The sequence below is a fragment of the Buceros rhinoceros genome, unplaced genomic scaffold (genome assembly GCF_000710305.1).
Source record: "Buceros rhinoceros silvestris isolate BGI_N320 unplaced genomic scaffold, ASM71030v1 scaffold32927, whole genome shotgun sequence".
NCBI lineage: Eukaryota > Metazoa > Chordata > Aves > Bucerotiformes > Bucerotidae > Buceros > Buceros rhinoceros.
The window spans coordinates 1-17994 of record NW_010423545.1 but is presented as its reverse complement, the minus strand read 5'-3'; the positions used below and the strand labels follow the sequence as shown (position 1 = coordinate 17994).

General features: G+C 41.1%; 1 protein-coding gene across 1 annotated transcript in view; it reads right to left on the bottom strand.

Moving 5' to 3' along the window:
- FBXL2 (F-box and leucine-rich repeat protein 2) overlaps positions 1 to 9304 on the bottom strand; it is a gene marked incomplete at its 5' end in the record, with an annotated part of 24531 nt that extends 15227 nt beyond the window's left edge. Inside the window, one exon of the mRNA XM_010140447.1 lies at positions 9243 to 9304. Coding sequence (XP_010138749.1) covers positions 9243 to 9304 — 62 coding nt within the window. The remainder of the gene's footprint in view (positions 1 to 9242) is intronic.
- Between the last annotated feature and the right edge of the window lie 8690 nt (positions 9305 to 17994).

Genomic DNA, 17994 nt, shown 5'->3' with positions numbered 1-17994 from the left:
CCTGCTGAAATAAGGAACAACAGAAGAAACTGTAGGATGTTGAAGACAGGGTATTGTAGACACCCCCACTACTCTCAGCTGTCTGGCAGTCTGTCTTCATGTTTGATTGTTTATTGCTGTAAGACATTAAATGTTGTTGCACAGTTTCTGCTAAAAAAGTAAATTAAAACCAAAGGCAGAACAGATGTATTTACTTTTGACCCATTCTGTACGAAGTGACTTTTTAAAAAGTCCAAACCTTAAAGTGATCATTCTATGTTAAAAGGAGAAATACTTTAGTAAGGGTAAACATTCATGATGCTTTCAGTTTTCTAATTGTTGTTGAACAGAAGAAATGTTCCTGCAAGGTGGCCCTAGCTGCCCCCGTCAAAAGAAAGCATAATAGCAAGTTGAGGACCACCTGTTCCGATTCCTGGTATCCCAGGCTATTCGATTCTCCACAGCTGCCCTGTATCGAGCTCAAGAAGGAGAATCTGTGTACCGGCAGTCAGAGCTCTTCAAGCCTTTTCATCCCCAGGCACATACCACTCTGGACACACGCCCGTCAGTTTGGCCCCGGAGATCTTTCACCACTAACAGTACCTGCGGCATGCAGGAGCTTCAGGCCAAAGGCGCTTTAAAGGGTTGTACAAGCTCACAGTTCCTCAACCCCCTCGTTTAGCCTTGAGGTTTAGCCTTGCAGTTGGCTAAAGCCTAACTTCCAGAAAAGGATCTATTCTTGATTCAAAAGCCTTCGAGAGATGGAAAATCACCACCTTCTCTGGTAGTTTGTTCCACTGGTTACTCACTCTGTTAAAATGTTTGCCTTATTTCCAAGGGGAATGTCTGACTTCCAGCTCTACGCTTTTTTCTACTTTTCTTCACCAAATTAAAGAGTGCTTTAGCAGTTAGTACTTTCTCCTTGTCGAGTTTTAAAGCCACTTATCATGTCATCTTTAATTCTTTTTAACAATCTTTAGTTACTTCAGTTCTTTAAGTCTCATTTTCTCTGCACATTCTTTATTTTGCCAGAATGTTTCTTCAAATCTAGACATCAGAAGCATGTGCAACATTAAAAAATGCGTTAGTATCAAAGCTGCACACAGGCACAATGTATGATTTCCCTACCCCCATTTTCAGAGCCATTCCAGGCCACTGTAACGACCTTTTTGACACAGCATTAGACAAGAACCTCACCATATCTTACCCGCTGCAAACCCTCTGTCATGAAAGTCCTGTTCATGCTGTTAGAATGGAAACGCAACATGGAAGAGTACAGCCTACACACGTGCAAAAGTATCACGGAGATAAGTACAGCTTTGATTTTCCTCTTTTAGCAGGTTTTGCTCAGAATTTTCTGGAAGGGTGCCCAGGCATACTCTGTTAACAAGGAGCAGGGGAAAAGAGCATCGGCGCCTCTCGGATCGCTACTAACCACGCTTCACCACACACAGTCGTGAAGACCCACAACTGCCACAGAACGTGCCTTGCATTTCTCCTAAAATGTCATACTTGGTAAATACAGAACATCATTACAATTCCTTATACGTGGAAGGTTTCTATTCTCCCTTTTCCCCCAATTTACTGAACACCCTACTGAGGTGTGAGGCATCTCACTGATAACTGCAGTCCACCAGTACATACAACACTACAATAAAAAATTGCAGCTAGAAAACACACAGGTAAGCTGAATATTTCATAGGCATAATCCATAAAAATAGAATTTCCCATGCATAAATTTCTATCTATATGATAGAAGATGACGACGTGTAAACTACTCGGGCTAAGATGTTTTCCTCAGCAGATCTACCAGCAAGTCTTTCAGTAACAAGCATGGCACCAAAACCCATTGCTTTGCAGGCCAAACCTCCTTTTCTTTTGCCAAGGTGCTTATTGCCACACGATCCTCACGCAGGTATTAGCAATTGCAAAAGAACAGGCTGCCCACAGGATGCCTAACATCTGTCTGCAGTTGAAACAGGAGTCAACTTAAAAGGTCATCATTTTTGTAACCTTTCAGAAGTCGAGTTAAAGACTCAAACACAAAACTTACATATAGTGAGAAGTTAAACCCATGAAACAGATTGTATATGACACTTCTGAAAAGGCCCAATAGCTGCTAGAATCAGTTTCAGCATCCTTGCTTAGCTCTGTTTCTCTCAAAATAGCCACTGACCTAACAACTTTGAGCAATCGCCTCATTGCATTGGTTATCCTGATTCATCTAATAAGACACAAGTCCCTAAGCAGAAAAACTATTACAACTGTTATTAGCAAAGAATCTTAATATTTCACATCAAATCTTTCGTAATACTCATTAGGAACCTCACTGCCATGCTCCCAAAGGGAAGCTGAAGTAGAATCCTTTCTTCACTATGAGTTTTCTTTTGTTTAAAAAAATAAAACCCACTTCTTTCCTTCCCCAAGACAATATCCATTAAAGTCCAAATACTACCCTTTCAAACCAAAGGATGAGGCAAGTCTCGTGCTTTAACTAGAAATGAAGCAGTGACAAGCTAAGAGGACTCCCAGCACCCCATGATCATTCTTCATGCACAACCACAGTATCTGTAGAGGGTACGATCCAGATTTCTAACTTTAAAAGCCCCAAGAGTTGTCCAGGTTAATCATTTCTTTATCAAGTCTCTATGCTTTGAGATACTCAAAACCTGACTGGACAATGCCAAGAGCAACACTGCTGCAGCTGATCCTGCTTTCTGCAGGGGAGCTGGACTAGACCATCTCCAGAGTCCACTTCCAACCTCAGCTGCTCTATAACTTTTAATATATATTTTATTTTTATGAAGTGATTTTATGAAGTACAAATTTGGCAACTGCAACAATTCTTACTAAATAAGAGCAGTTAGCCTAATGATTAGTTCAGAGTGTTTCCACTTGCAGCCCACGGTCCCAATCCAACCTGCTGCCCATCCCAATTATCCTCCGGTCTGTTTTTTCCCAGGGATTCTACAGTTTGGGCAACAAATAGCCAAAAATCAACTGTAGCCACTCTGCACGCTAGTGGCTAAGGTAGAGGTGTGGAAAGATAACGTGATGCGCTGGTGAAATGCAGCCTAGGGATGCTCCACAAAACAAGTTTGTTTGGTATTGTTATTTAAACTGTCTAGTATCCATATTTAATAAATTTTTTTTTTTTTTAGGGAGTTAGAGTATCTTTTAAATTAATTGCCTTTATCTTCTGATGGCACTCCTGCACGGCAATGAGGAAGAACAACATTTCCCCCCCTCTGCCTGCCAAAGCTCCATATAAAAACCATGACTTCTTCAAACCACTGATACTTTTGAACTTTCAGCTTCAATAATCTGTTAATCAAGAGACTGCGTTTAAATAAGACTCCGGATTCAAAGTAAATAAAGCTCTAAATGAAATTAAGTCTTCATTAGTTACAGAACAAATTCTAAAGAGATGCTTAATAGCAAACAAAAGAAAAAGAGACTGAAATAAAATCAATGATAATGTATGATTCCAAGAGTTGTGGAAGTCATTGCTAGATCCCCTTCAACTGTTACTCCTGCTTCAAATGCTTGTTATTTACTTTCGTTTGTACCAGGAGGATTAATCCTTTGTCACAAGCACGTTCTTACTGTAACACCAGTAACACCAGTACTCGATCCAGGTAATGCTAGAGCACTCCATTTATAAGGAAGCCCCAAATTGTTCAAGCAGAAACACTGAATAAAGTATTTTCTTTTCAAAATCCACAAATCTTACTCAGCGGGTTGACAGAAAGCCTCGTCCAATCCCCAATCTCCTCGCTCACTAACACAGAATACAAGAGCACTAGTGTGCAATTTCTGCTTGTGTTTAGAGCCTCTCTCTCACGTGTTTAAAGGAATTCCATCTGAAAACATCTCACCCCAAAACCGTCCATTTTACACTTACTCCTGCATTTGTTTGTGACCAAACCCAAATCATTTAAACATATTAAACAGAGGACGGCAGCTCCCCACTCTCATTTCAGACGGCCAAACCTAACTGATCCTATAACCATTTGCAAACGGGCAGCATCTCCAACAAGGAAGCCAGAAAGCATGTACAAAGCACCAGCTGGTGAGGCACAGAACTCAGAAATACAAATCTGCGTCTGGAACCAATCTTGGTAACAATTTCATAAGCAGACAAACAATACACGGTGTAAAAAAAAAAAAAGGAACCTTTTCCATATTCTGAAGGAGTTTTGCTGACCACCGAGCTATTGATTGAGTCTATAGTTTTCTCAGACAGAGCGTTAAGTTCTCTCCTGAATTTGAGGTATATCACTGGGAAGTTTTAAAACCTATTCCCACCCGAGAGTAATTGGAAAATTTTCTAACAAAAGCTGATCAATCAAAAAATTGCAGCTTGTTGCATTCTCAATGTATATTTGAGGTTAGATACACTACCTTGAAGGCTGAAAGTACAGAGAAACTAAATGACTAACCATTTTAACATTGGGTAAGTCATGTTAAAACAAATATTATTATTATTGGTATTATTTATCAATTGTCCTTAAAGCTGAAAACACCCAGTAAGCCTTAAATAGTCCAAAAGAATTAGAATTCTTTTGTTTCCCTGGCTAAAGATCAAAAAATTTAATCACTTTCCAGAGGCTTTACCTTGCCCACAACTAGTGGCTGTGGGTTCACTCTGATCACCTGCTTGGTTGGTTTTCTGATCACATTTTTGGGTGCAGAGAAACTGGAAATGAGTATACGGCTCCGTGGGAGTGAGTCTGGATTTGATTTCATGCTGTTATCAGTGCCATTGCTCTTGCTCGCTTCCCGTCAATGTCCGTCTCCCTATTTCCAGTTACCAAATACGTTTCTCTCATCCTTACGTGGAGGTATTTTCTATATTGAGTAGTTAGTTAGTTAGTGTGGGACAGGAGAGTGCCAGCTGCCCTGCACTAATTCCTTGGACGGATGGATTTCAGGCAGGCTAATCAAAGGACTGAACTCACTTAACAAAAATTACTTCTACGAGGCACTATGAGCCTTCCCGTTACAGAACCCACAGATTTGTGTTAATGTGCAGAAAGGAACTACCTTTTCCTTTCAGAAGCAATCCCATACAATCAGTCTGGTGGATAAACTGTGAATGCAGCTCATCTATCAGCTCGGTTGTTTCTGGTTCTAAAGAGCCATACTGTAATTGCTTGGCAGGCTGCCTCAGAGGACCTCAGAGAGATGCCAAACGTGGTCTAAAGTCAAAATTAAAGCCTGCCTGTGCATTACAAAACTGGAGTGTTGTCCTAAGATTGTCAGACACTGACCAGCGGCCTTTGCTCCTCCAGGTGAAATACTGCCCTATTTACTCACACCAATCCTTGAAGCGGGGAACACGAATCACGTTTGAGATGATAGATTCCACCCCCCCACTTCAAACACGCATTGTTTGTCTGCTTATAAAATTCTCACCAACTAAGAACAGTTCCAGATACAAGTTTAGATTTTTCAGTTGACTCACCAGTTGGTACTTTGTACGCTAAGATACAGCGGCCAAATTTTACTGCAGTTGTTGAAGTACCTAGAGTACCCAGCGAAGAAATACCAATGGCGTTGTGACCATTTCCTGCCATGACCTTTGCTACGTTTCTATTTCCCCCCAGGTAAACACACAGATGGTAAAGCATCATTTCAAATATACCAAACACCGTGTTTGCCTTCACTAATTTCAGGCTGATGATAATTTTTCTTCTCTACAACGAAGAACACACTAAAACCTGTGCAAAAAGAAAAAAAAGCATTGTGCAGGACTGAAGACTAGAAAGATGAAAACATTTCTAATGCTCCATTAGCCAGCTCACAAGCTGCATGTTCTTAGCATACAAGAAAAGCTGCTGCTGGAAGACAGCTCCTGGGTTCCTCTCCTAATTCGAGTCCCAAAATTTTGCTTGTCCTCTGCAATCCGACTGAGCACTCAAACTCTGAGTCTGATGGCTAAGACCTACTATTCAGCATCATGCACCCAATAAGCGCATAACGATGGTTTATAGCAGAACTCACAACACCTTCTACATCTGCGGTACAATTTATGAAGCTGGCACTTTGCAGGCAGAAAGAACAGAAAATGGTTCAAGTAGCCGAAAGGAATAAACATCTCTGTGGTTGAAACTTACCATTTTCATGCAAAATCTAGTTTATTTGTATTTTAACTATTAATACAAATGAAGAAATGTTATCTGTCCTTCTACGTGCCAGAAGTACTGGCTACACCTCCGTTTTCAAACATGTATTACTACTTTTTATCAAGCACAAAACATAAAAATATTTTCAGAAGCTGTTAGAAAGCCAAAATTTTCTAATATTAAATACATACACTTGAGGATTTTTGTTTCCAATCTTTTCTAAACTAAATACTGTAACGTGAAAAATCCATTTGGTTTTTCCATCAATTTACAAGGAAAAAGAGAAAAATACTACAATTTTCAAGGCTGTGACATCTTACGGGGAAAGTTGTTACTGTTCAAATTGCCATAGTCTATCTCTGACTTGACTTCTGGTTCTCCTGATGATAGATAAGGGTTTATTAACTTTAGACACCAATGCAGATCCACAACTAATGCACGCTATAATCAAATGATGCTTTCCCATAAACACACAGGATGAGAAAAAATAAAGCTACAATTGTCTGAAAACATTGTTTAAATTACATGATTTATAAAACCTCTGCAGGATTCTTACTCAAACGCCATACAACGGAGCATTTATTCAACGTTTCACTCCTTATACTATATAAGAGCAGAGGGGAAAGAACATTCCTTGCCAACTGGCAAACTAACAGCACTGCAACCGCTACTGGGGTGATCATTTTTCTACGAGCTTGAACAGAACTACAAATCCAAGTTCGTAAAAGCAGTCTATTTCTTCCACGGGAAAAGAATTATCAGTACAAATAGAAGCCCATAAAACAGGAAAAAATACAAATGAAATGCCTCCCTCTCTCCACTCAAGCTACTCTACCGACCTCAAAGCGTAACTGGTCCCTCCAAACCAGGGGTGTCTTCAAAACCACCACTGTCCGTGTTAGACACCCTCTTCCTCCTCTGCCCAGTTCTCTGGGTCTACTTGAGAAGGAACAAATAATCTCTAGTTTTGCGTCCTTTCAAGTGTATCCTTTAGAGTGGGAGTATTTCTTAAGCCTACCATCAGAAAAAGGGTTCTCCGCTTCAGAGGAAAAAAATTAAAGCAAACCTGGATTGCTTGTTACAGTCACATTACAGAAGTTGAAATACTCGATGCAAATGAGAACAAGAGCAATTCTTGCAAGAGAAGAAACTGTGTTTACCCTTCATCTCCAGACACTTGTAGCAAGGTATTAGCCACTGTTTTCCCACGTGCCAAACTGCATGGTTTTTTGCAAAAAGAGCTGTCGTGATTTCCAGCAGTTTTCAAACGTATCTGATATAGGCAAGCCACAAACTAAGCGCATTTGATTACACTTTTCACAGTATTTACTATTCGGTTCCGGCACTGTGAGCAAAATGTTTCCACTGCAACTGTCTTACTCTCCCTTTAATTAAGGAGGTAGACTACATAGTTCATACAGTAAAAATAATTAGGATATTAATTACACTCAGTGTGGCAATATTTAATCTCTCCTGCCATAACCACACAGCAAGACAATTTTAAAACATGTTGTAGCATGAGTGTCAACTCTTTTAGGTGTTAAAACACATACAGGCTCAGTCGTACAAAAGCATTTACGTGCTGCAGCACAATACAAATTCCCCACCAATACTCTTTTGGACAGCCACATTTGCACCCCTAAATTCCCTGGGTATCCACAGTCTGCAGGGATGAGAATTCAGACTACATCCCGTCGTAGCGTACTCTGACTCGTGTCTCTGCGGTAGCACAATTTCAAAAGGGGGTTTACAGAGCATCTCTCCCACCCATCCCCTTCCTCTCCCCTCCCAAGCTCTGATGGTCAGCACAGTAAGTGCCTGCAGATTACGGTTCTTTGCTAAGGAGGCCACCTATTAAATTGACTTTTATCTTGTGGTTCTCGTGCGGCACCGAGTTATCAGAACTTCTGTTCAGGGCAGATTTCAGTGACATGTCTCTTTAATCACATTTTCTAAACAGTTCTATGAGTCTAATTTACAGCACTGTCACCATATGGAATGAGTATTTCACCACAAAAATGAAAATCCTTTTAAAATTCAATTGCTTTAACAACGGACTGCTGCTTTAACACCACCAAGAGAGCTTTGTGACAGTACAGACCCTAAAAGAAGTCGTAATCTTTTAAAACCACTTTCTTCAGCCACGAGATGTAAAATACTATCATCTCAGACACTCTCCCACTTCAAATCAATCAGGAAGCAATGACCTACATACCAGTTAAACCAAACATCTCTTTAGTGTTTTTACAAGAAACCATCAGCTCAATTTTAATAACACCATCACTAAAAACTGTAATTGCACTATTCTGAGTCTATACTCTAGACACACCCCAGTGAGTGGGCTATAACAAAAACTATAAGCAGGTAGAAAAGATGTTGCTGAGCTCATTCAGTTCCAGCTCTGAAGTGGTCACATCCAGCCAAGCAGTATCGCCACATCTGGCAGTTTACACTTTGCTAGAAAAAACAGCTTTCAACAAGATGAGAGCACGACAACATTCGCTGGCGTCTCAACCATGGGCTGAACTTACTGATCTTGGGGCTGTAGCTAATTCCTGCAAAGACAATCCAGTCACACCCCGGCAGGCTGATGGATTTATGACTAGCTGAATGACTACAGTAAGAAAAATCCTTCAGCTAGTTCTCTCTTGTACAACACGGACTGGCAGTAATGGTAACTGGCAGCACTATTCACTGCAGCCTCCTCTTGAAAGCTTTGGAGCTGAATTTGTATCTTATTTTGTTATAACAAAGTTAACGATACTGAGCGTGAAGTGCATTAGAGAAAGGACTATAGGCTCTTCAGACAGATAAAACATTGCGCAGTGTGGAAGAGCTGACTACTCTGTACACCAAAGCTTCTCGGCCTATTTATTCCACTTCTTTTTCTGACATGCAAGGAAAAGATGACTATTACATGACATCTTCCATGGTATGGTATAATTTGAACATAATAAACAAATCAAGACTAACCAAAATCCAGCAAGTTCAAGAATTCCACGAATTAAATCAGATATGTTGCTAGTTATTCCAAGACAGATTCAAGGAAGAACGAATAGCACTCAATAGCCTTAAGCCACATAAGCGAAATACAAACCTCAGGTTTTTATTCCTTAACGTGCTATGTAGAATTACCTTAACAGAAGTTCTTTGGGTAGTTTCTTGTTAATAAGGGCTTCATCATTATTTGAGAAAACCTAGAAATAGAAAGAAAAAGCATCATTTGAAAAGACCAACAAGAAAAATAGCTTTCAGAGAGTGTTTTCACCGTCTGCTTAGGTGCTTAACTCTTAAATTACTGTCAAGTTTTCAACACATTTGTTGGTAATAATTTAAAATTATTTCAATACACACAATGGGGCACACCCACACATACACCTGCTCTTCCCAAGCGCTAAGATTTAACCGTGCAAAAATTGTGAAGCAACTTCTGCATCAAACAAGCAATCAGCAGCCACAATTACACCTCATAAGGAAGTACTTTAGGCAGTAGTGAAACTTCTAGACATAAATAAACACGCACCAGTTGCACAGTCCTAAAACTCTCCCATTACAAAGAACAGTAACTGGTCATTTTCCAGTTACTCAAGTCCCTTCCTTCATTGCCTACAGTGTAAATATTTTGGCCTAGGTATGTGAATATGGATAAAATAGAATAATGTAAAGATTTAAAGAATTTACTGCCACAGATATGACAGCAACTGCTGTACAAGCAAGGGAGGCACCTGAAGGAATGCTACAAGAAAAACTGAAAATATCTCTCACTCAGAATTTCCTATTACTAACACATTTCCTAAGAAAAAGAAAGTGGAGAGAGACTGAAGAAAGTGCCCAAGGGAAAAACCCCGCAATACTAAGATAATATGGGAAAAATGTTTCCACAAAAGGAGCAAAGGAGCAGTCAACAGTCACACAGAGAAACTAACCCAAGGAGATACTGACCAGACCTACAGTTTCCTGTAAATATCTAGCCTACAACTTCCTGTAAATATTTAGGCGTGAGACCTAAATATATAAATTTCCCAGAGGAACACAACAATAAACAAAACAGAAGGTGAGTCAGAACAGACCAGAGGAAGTTCAAGACACAAGCAATCCCTTCCCCTGCAGAGAGACCACCTTTTTGGAGGCTCTTTGACGTCCACATCACCAGAAACAAAAGCTCCAAAAAGGGATCCAAAATAGCCATAAATTTCCTGAATGCAAAAAGGTAAATACAAAAACCACACGGAACAGAAACATGAAAAACCTGATGCTGGGTCATTGTCACCAAAGGAGACGGCAGTTTAAAGTAAACCCATGCATTTCCCTTCTCCTATGCTGACAGAGCAAACGTCCTAGTTTAACTGTAAATATTGCCATATGTAAGAAGCATTGAGTCTTTCTGGCTTTTACTGGCAAGATCAGTATTTATTTACTATTATTTATGCAGTAATAGGCATCATAAGAACAAGCTGTTTTAAAGGAAAATCCTGCCAAAATAAAGTCTTATTCAGCTGTCCTGATGTGGAGATTTTTGTTACCAAACACAAAACTCACCAGCATGCTGCCCATCTCTCCTCCTCAGTGCAGACACCTAAGCGCTGCCTGTGCAGTTCCCCCTTCACCAAGCTACTGAAACTGCCTCTTGCCACAGCAGCAGGGAAGGCAGCAGATCAGCTTTGCTACCCAGAGCAGTTCACAAGTGTGCTAAAGCAATGAATGGCAGCCTAAAAAGCTCTCTATTTACATACAGCAGGAAAATGGAGGGGGAAGAAAAGGGAAAACAATCTTCCTTTACTATAAATTCAGGATTATCTCACGTGTTATACTACAGAGTGCTCTCTAATGGTCAGAGAATGGCTGCAAGCTGGTGCTTCCTCCAGAAATGTACAATTAATGCATTAGGCAGACAGGCAGAATCATTTAACGCCATGCAAGTAGCAAAATGTAACCGTATCCAGGCAACAAAAGCAGTGTTAGACAGGCGAAGGGATATGCACTGCCAACAGAGCCAAAATAAGCGATAGAGAAGACACAACAGCTGACGGCACAGGACTGGTTTAAATTAGAACCCACGGTAAAGCTTTCTGCATAATCAATAAAAGCGCAACACACCCAGGTGAACCTCCAAAGGTGATTCCACCTTGAACCAAGCTCATCTACAGTGAAGACAGTTTGGGAAAGTCTTTTATTTCAACACTCGGTCACTGTCTGCCCTCCAGGCTCACACTCCAGCTGCTCATCATGCTCTGGGTCAGGCTCTGGCTTTGCGCACTTTAAAATCCCAGCTATCCCGGTCTTCGTGGTCGCTAACCTCTTTTTTCCCTTAGATACCCTCAATCAGAGCCCAGGGCATCATCTTCAGTAGACTTACAGCTTTCTCCTTGTTGCCAGATACCCGCTGGACCTTTTGCACTGGTCTTTCCTCAACTTCTTTTCTCTTCTGGCACTGTGACAGACTGACTGATCGAAAAGCAACCAACACCTCACATGGCCTTTACAACTCATCTGCCTCTTAGCGTGGAGCAGGAGGTGCTTGGAGGTTGCCTTGCCTGCAGTCTCAAGTCCATCAGCTCATTCCCCGCTACCAGACAGCTCATCTCATCCCACCCCGTGTCACCTACTGCTAACAGCAAACATCTGGAAATCACCAATCAAGCCTGTCCAAGAGTATGGCTGATTTACTGCAAGCAGTTCTGCCAGCTGAGCTGCCCATCCTTTAATGCAGACTTCACCTCGTCTACCACAAAGTCTCCAAAGAGGCAGCAATCCTCTGAACCAGCCCCCCACATTAAACATACTTTTGCCTTACAGCACTGTTATTTTAGCTGCTGTTAAATATTCTGAAGGGGAAATCCAATGGTTTGCTAGTAGAACTAGTGATTGACCCAATTACTTGCAGGCCGAAAATTCCTCTGAAAGACAGCGTTTATCAATAATCGCTATCACATAAATGATGTTTGGTAGCCTGCATGACAGAAAACATTATGTTCAACCCAATACCTAACAAAACAAAACAGGCATCACACTATTATTTGCAAAAAAGATCTGCAAGTCCTGCTTCCCCCATGTTACTCTGAAATAGGTCCTGCATGGAAGACTAACCCTCCATCCAGGTGATGATCCACCTAGTTCACACTTGGTCTTTTAAAGCATCTTGTTCTAACCACAATCTGAGATGGCAAAACAAACCTGAACCACACGGAAAATAAACTACTCCCTACCTAACCTTCCATGACTAGAGACTGGTTCAGCTCAGGGGGAGTTAAACAAAAAAAAAAAATCCAACAATTACTGCTTAAACACTAAGAAATTCAGGAAAAGCTATTAATTGTATCCCTGTATATTCTGTAAACACAAATAAAGAGACAGCTGAAAAAACAGGTTGGACAAAGTTTTATCCTCAGCATGTTAGTCAAATATGATCGGTAAATCTCTTCAGTTTGTCTTCTCTTAAAAGTTAATGACTGAGTACTTCCTTCTTCAGGTATTTAGTCATTATTCCTCTTTTAAGATGCTGCACTTCCAAATAACACAGTACAAGATGAAGCATTTAGCCATTATTCCTAAAAAAAGCATTCAATTGACAGTCAAATCTACAAATCACTTTAAAATGGGGAAAACTCTATCATCTACTTCACGTGCTTAGAGATCAACAGACCTGTGGCAGAAAATTAAAACCAGACAGATGAAGCAGCTGTTGACTGTCACAAGGGTAATCGTTACACAGATTCTCTGCTCTCTTTTTCTTGACCAGGTAAATAACAAATCCCTCCTTAAGCATCAGACGGAGACTCAAATGCAATTTGCAAAAGCCTCAGTTGGAAACACCTGAGAGTGGTACTTTCCTTTGACCACTCAAGTAACTTTAGACTCTAAGCAGAAGCACTGGAGTAGATTCAAAGGCAGCTTCCACCACAACGTTCATAGGGACTGTGCACTCAAATTGCTCTCTGTTTCATCACAAAAATAAAAACCCATTTAGTTTCATGCAGAGCTGTAGGATCATGCGATATAAAACACACTCTTGGACATTCAGAGCATGATCCATTTCTAAAAAATCAGGCCAAAAGTTGGTGTCCGTTTGCTTTAAAGCAGCAGTATTTGGTACGGGATAGCTGTTCAGCCACCAAATTCAATCCACATCGCAGATTCTGCAGAGCTCTCAGGAGCTCACCCTTCAAACCTCTCCTCTGCATCATTGCCTCTGCATATAGTTGTTTTTCCTGCCATACGCAAGGCTCAGTTCTATTCCCAGTCTCCAGAACCAGCATCCAACCTAACACACTGACGGCATGACAATGAAGACCTGAAATCCTCCCAGAGCACAGGGAGGATTTCACACAGCCCTTCTTCTGCAGGTCCACTTCCCCAGGAGGCTGCACCATTCCAGTCAGGACTGACACAGTCCTCCCTCCAGCCACGCAATCCCACAGCCAGAATGGCAACTCTTTTCCTTCCTATACTGAGCTCAAACTGTAAATAAAATTACAGCTTAAGTCCTGACCGCGTGGTTGAAGCAGAATCCCTTCTTCTAAGCACCCATGAAACAAAAATTCTGGGTGCTAATATTCCCTCCCCAACATAACTAGACCTTTTAAGTCTCAAATATATTTTTAAGGAGCAGTTCATTAGAGAAATGAGTCTATAGCTTCTACAAAGCCATTTCAAAGCAGTGCTTGATCCGCATCATAAACACCACATCAGAACTAATGTTTTTCCTACTACTGAGAGTGTGAGATCTCTATTACAAAGAGCAAACCTTCTCTGCAAGACAATCTCCCTGAAGCCTGAACCAGGAAAAAAGATGACATGAAATCTGTGTTGCAGCTGCACACACCATATAGGTAGTGTATAATTAATAAAAGCTTTCAGTTATAAGAGACAAAATTAGGTACCCTTTCATGATTACAGGCAGCAATTCTAACTGACTTCAAAGGAAACAGCATCACAGTAGCATTTCCAAAACATCTGTTCCAAGAAAGGTAAGAGGTCGAGATTTAGAAGAGAAACTGGACGCTCACTGAATTGTTAGTATTGGCCAAAACCTATGGTTCTTGAATTTCTACAGAATTAAAATAGATTATGGACCATTTTCAGAACTACAAGCACACCCATACATTTTAATACCTGCTACATAACATCCAGTCACAAAATGGAAATGCCTTTCCTCTGGGAAGCTCTGACCTCAACTTCAACCTCTGAAGACAGACAAGCTTGACATACTGGTAGAGTTTCACATTGATGCAGACTTGATGATGTGACCTTGATTTAGATTTACAGAACATACTGGTTAACTAGTCGAACAGCAATCAAATCCAATGAAAACAGTTTACTATTTCCTTCTGGCCAAAAGGGAACACAGGAAAGCACTGGGATAGAAAAAGAGTACACCAGGAAGTATGGCAAATCTTTTAGGGGTAGCAGCTTGATACCAAATTTTAAATACCTTCTTGGGGGCTACACAGCAGCAGCCTGTGGTTCCAGGTAGTCCTAAATGCACGAGCCCAGAAAAGGGCACGGTGCCAGTCCTCCTTCAGCACCAGTGTGGTTCTTTCTACAAGACACAGGCAACAACCCAGAGGGAGTCACTCAGGAGATTGGCTGGAGGTGATGGTATCTGCTGAGGCGCCCTTGTCTTTCAGACCAGGCAGCTGTGCTTGCATTTCCATTACCTCTCTGTGCCCAACAGGATTTAATTTAGTCTATTTAAACACTTAAATTTATAGTGTAGTTCTGCTGGGGGTACATGGGGAGGCACACACCAGATGGGGACAGGAAGGAGGTCATTGGAGTCCGCAAAAATTATGCACCATACAGATTCTGGGCTTTCTTTTTCTCAACAGGGTAAATAACAAATCCCTCCTTAGGCATCAGCCAAATGCAATTTGCAAAAGCCTAAGTTGAAAATATCTGAGAAAGGTACTTTGACCATTCAAGCAACTCTTGAGACTCTACATAGACCTACCGGGATAGAGTCTAAGGCAGGTTCCACCACCACATCATTCAAAGCGACTGTTCTCAAAATTAATCTCATCACAAAACAAATCCATTTTTGGACTGCAGAATCACACTATCTATATACACAGATTGTCAGACATTCACAGCATTGTTCATTTTTTGAAAAATTAGTCTAAGGGAAAAGTTTGGTCTTTACAAACTGCTAGAAAAAAAAAAACCCTTCAGTCTCTAGAACAACTAGTTTGAACTTTGACAGAGACATACAAGTAATTTTTTGATAATGAAAAATAAACACGGAATTGACAGAGGAGATACCACTATGCTGTGAATTTTAAGTCCATCATTATACTCTTTCAATGCCTTATGTGAACCTTTTTCTGTTGTCACAATGGATAAAGACTTTCTGCAATAAGAATGCAAATTTGATTTTCACTGTGTAGAAGCTACTCTGTGGTTACAGTTTTCCCTCTCAGAAACTCTGCAAACAATGAGAATATCCCACCCCATGCTGAAAGGTCAAGTGGCAAAGCTGTTTAGAGAAAGCTCAGACCAACAGCTGGACTCCAACCATATCACAGCCAAATCAAGTCACCCAAAAGATATAGCTCAAGTACAATCAGAAACTGCAACAGCTTTTGCATTGTGCTAAAAGATAAAGAGGAAAAAAGGAAGAAGAAGAAGAAGAAATCTGTGGAGAACAAGGGTCACCTTCCTAAAAAGGCTATTAGAAAGAATGCAAGTGAACGTGGTCTAAACCAGCTCAAGGCTCCTCTCTGAACCGTGAGGGAGAACTTTCTGGTTTCCCAATTTCATCTGGTTTTGTCCCATACAGTATAACCAGTTTATGTGTATTTCTGATTCAGCAGAAATGCTCCCAGAACTATTACTCAAGGTGGCAACAATTTCCATGAAATTAGTGTTGTTATTCTGATTCTTAATTGACAGAAGAGCTGAAGTGCCATTAACGCGCAGCCTTCTGCTGGCATTCAGATCGGTATTGTCACCATGCCAAGACTAGTACTACTCTTCTACACTAACCTAAAAATAGTTGCCACGCTTCAGTGGAAATCTGACTTTTATTTTAAATTTGCCTCATCTGGTAGCCCCATGTTATCCCTAATTTTATCTAAGATGGTTAAATACTCCAGTCTATTGTCAAAATCAGCAAGGAATAAGCTAATGGTCCCTCCCATTAGTTCCCAGTAGGAACACTGATATTCTCTATACTAAAAGGTCTGGTGTAAATTGGTCAAAATTAATTCCTTCCTCATCCTTTCTGAATTTTTAACGATGCAGCTACGAAAAATTAAGAAGGAACAACCTAAACAGGACTAACCCTATAAGAGAGCACTTTGAGTATAAGCAATCATTGCATATCTGAAAAAAATGCAAAAAGAATTTTTAAAAATTACACTATTTCATCCTTTTCTTATCATCTGTCAAGTGCAAAGAAGGGGCTGCCCAGTAGAAGAATGTACACGGCAGTGAGGCGTATCCAGTAGAACTTCTGAGATTTTACCTGCACAGCTACAGCAACAATTCAGCGCTTCTTCACAGATTCTATGTCTGCAGAGTTTAGACTGCTAAAAGTATCTAACCAGCAATGTCAAAACGAGTCCTCAAGTTTGGTAAATGGCGTTTGGTAAATACTTACTTACCTTGTGAAATATTTTATAAATATTTTGTTCCTTGTTTTTCAGTCTGTATTTTTTCCTAAGTATAGAACATTAAATATATCCACCTTTTTCAGAATACCGCATCTTCTCTGATGTGGAGTAAGTTGTGTGATGTGAAGGAGGACATGTCACTAAGTCACATCCTAATCACTTCAACACTACACCACCCGCAGCCTCCTTCACCCATCCTCCTTGTACCACAGACACATCCTAAAACTCTGCAGACCAAATCCCACATGATTCTACACAGAATCGTACTGCAGCCCCACAACGTCTATCCATATTTTTACCTCACCTCATATTTTAGTTTTCCAGGTTGTTTTGCTTAGGTTCAAAACACACAGGCTAGAATCAGGAAGGCAAAGTGCAGGAGAAAGAGGAGCATGAACAAGCCTTCATGAAAAGGAAGGAGTAAAAAGCTACACCACCACAGGGATGTGCTCCTTCTCTTTGTGAGGCTGAGTGCTCCCTCTGTAGAACTTGCTACAGGAAACCTACTACCATTACCCACACATGAAGTGATCTTCTGCCTCAAAACACGGTGCATTTCCCCACGTGTGAAAGGCTGGCAACTGCGCCTTCCTCCTGTATAAAACTGTCACCGAGAAGCAACAAGGCATCCGGCGGTTCAGTTGTAACTGAAAACAGGGATCACACCAACACCCTTCCCCAACACACCAAGCCTGTCCCTACTCACTTCCCCTCACACGCCTCGTCATCCTCCTTTCAAACATCACCACCACCCCTCTCCTGCCACTTGCTGGGCACACATACTGTACCATATCCCCTTCCCCTCCCTGCAGAGCAAACCTCAACTGCTCTTCCTCCTTTGCTGCCCCCTCCACACTCCCCGTGACACATCAGCTCTACGTACAGACACATCAAACCTCGTGCCCACCACACACGTACCACAGATCTATTATAAATGTGGCTGTGCATACATATTAAACCACCACAGCTCTGCAAACCTGCACCTAAGTGACAAAACACCACACTCTGTATCTGCTACACACATTTAAACGTACAGCTAATCCTTGCCACAGCATACATGCCTATGAAAATACCCACACGATGCCACACCCAATATTCACTGTACGCACAGACATAAATCCATACCAGACCGCAACACAGACACAGCTACACACGTACGATGCCGTGACACGTCCCTGCGGACAGTGTCACATCTCTGCTATAACACAGACGTATCTGCAGCCCAGATCAGAGCAGATATGCACACAGGCTGACAGAGGTGCAAGATTACGCTCGCG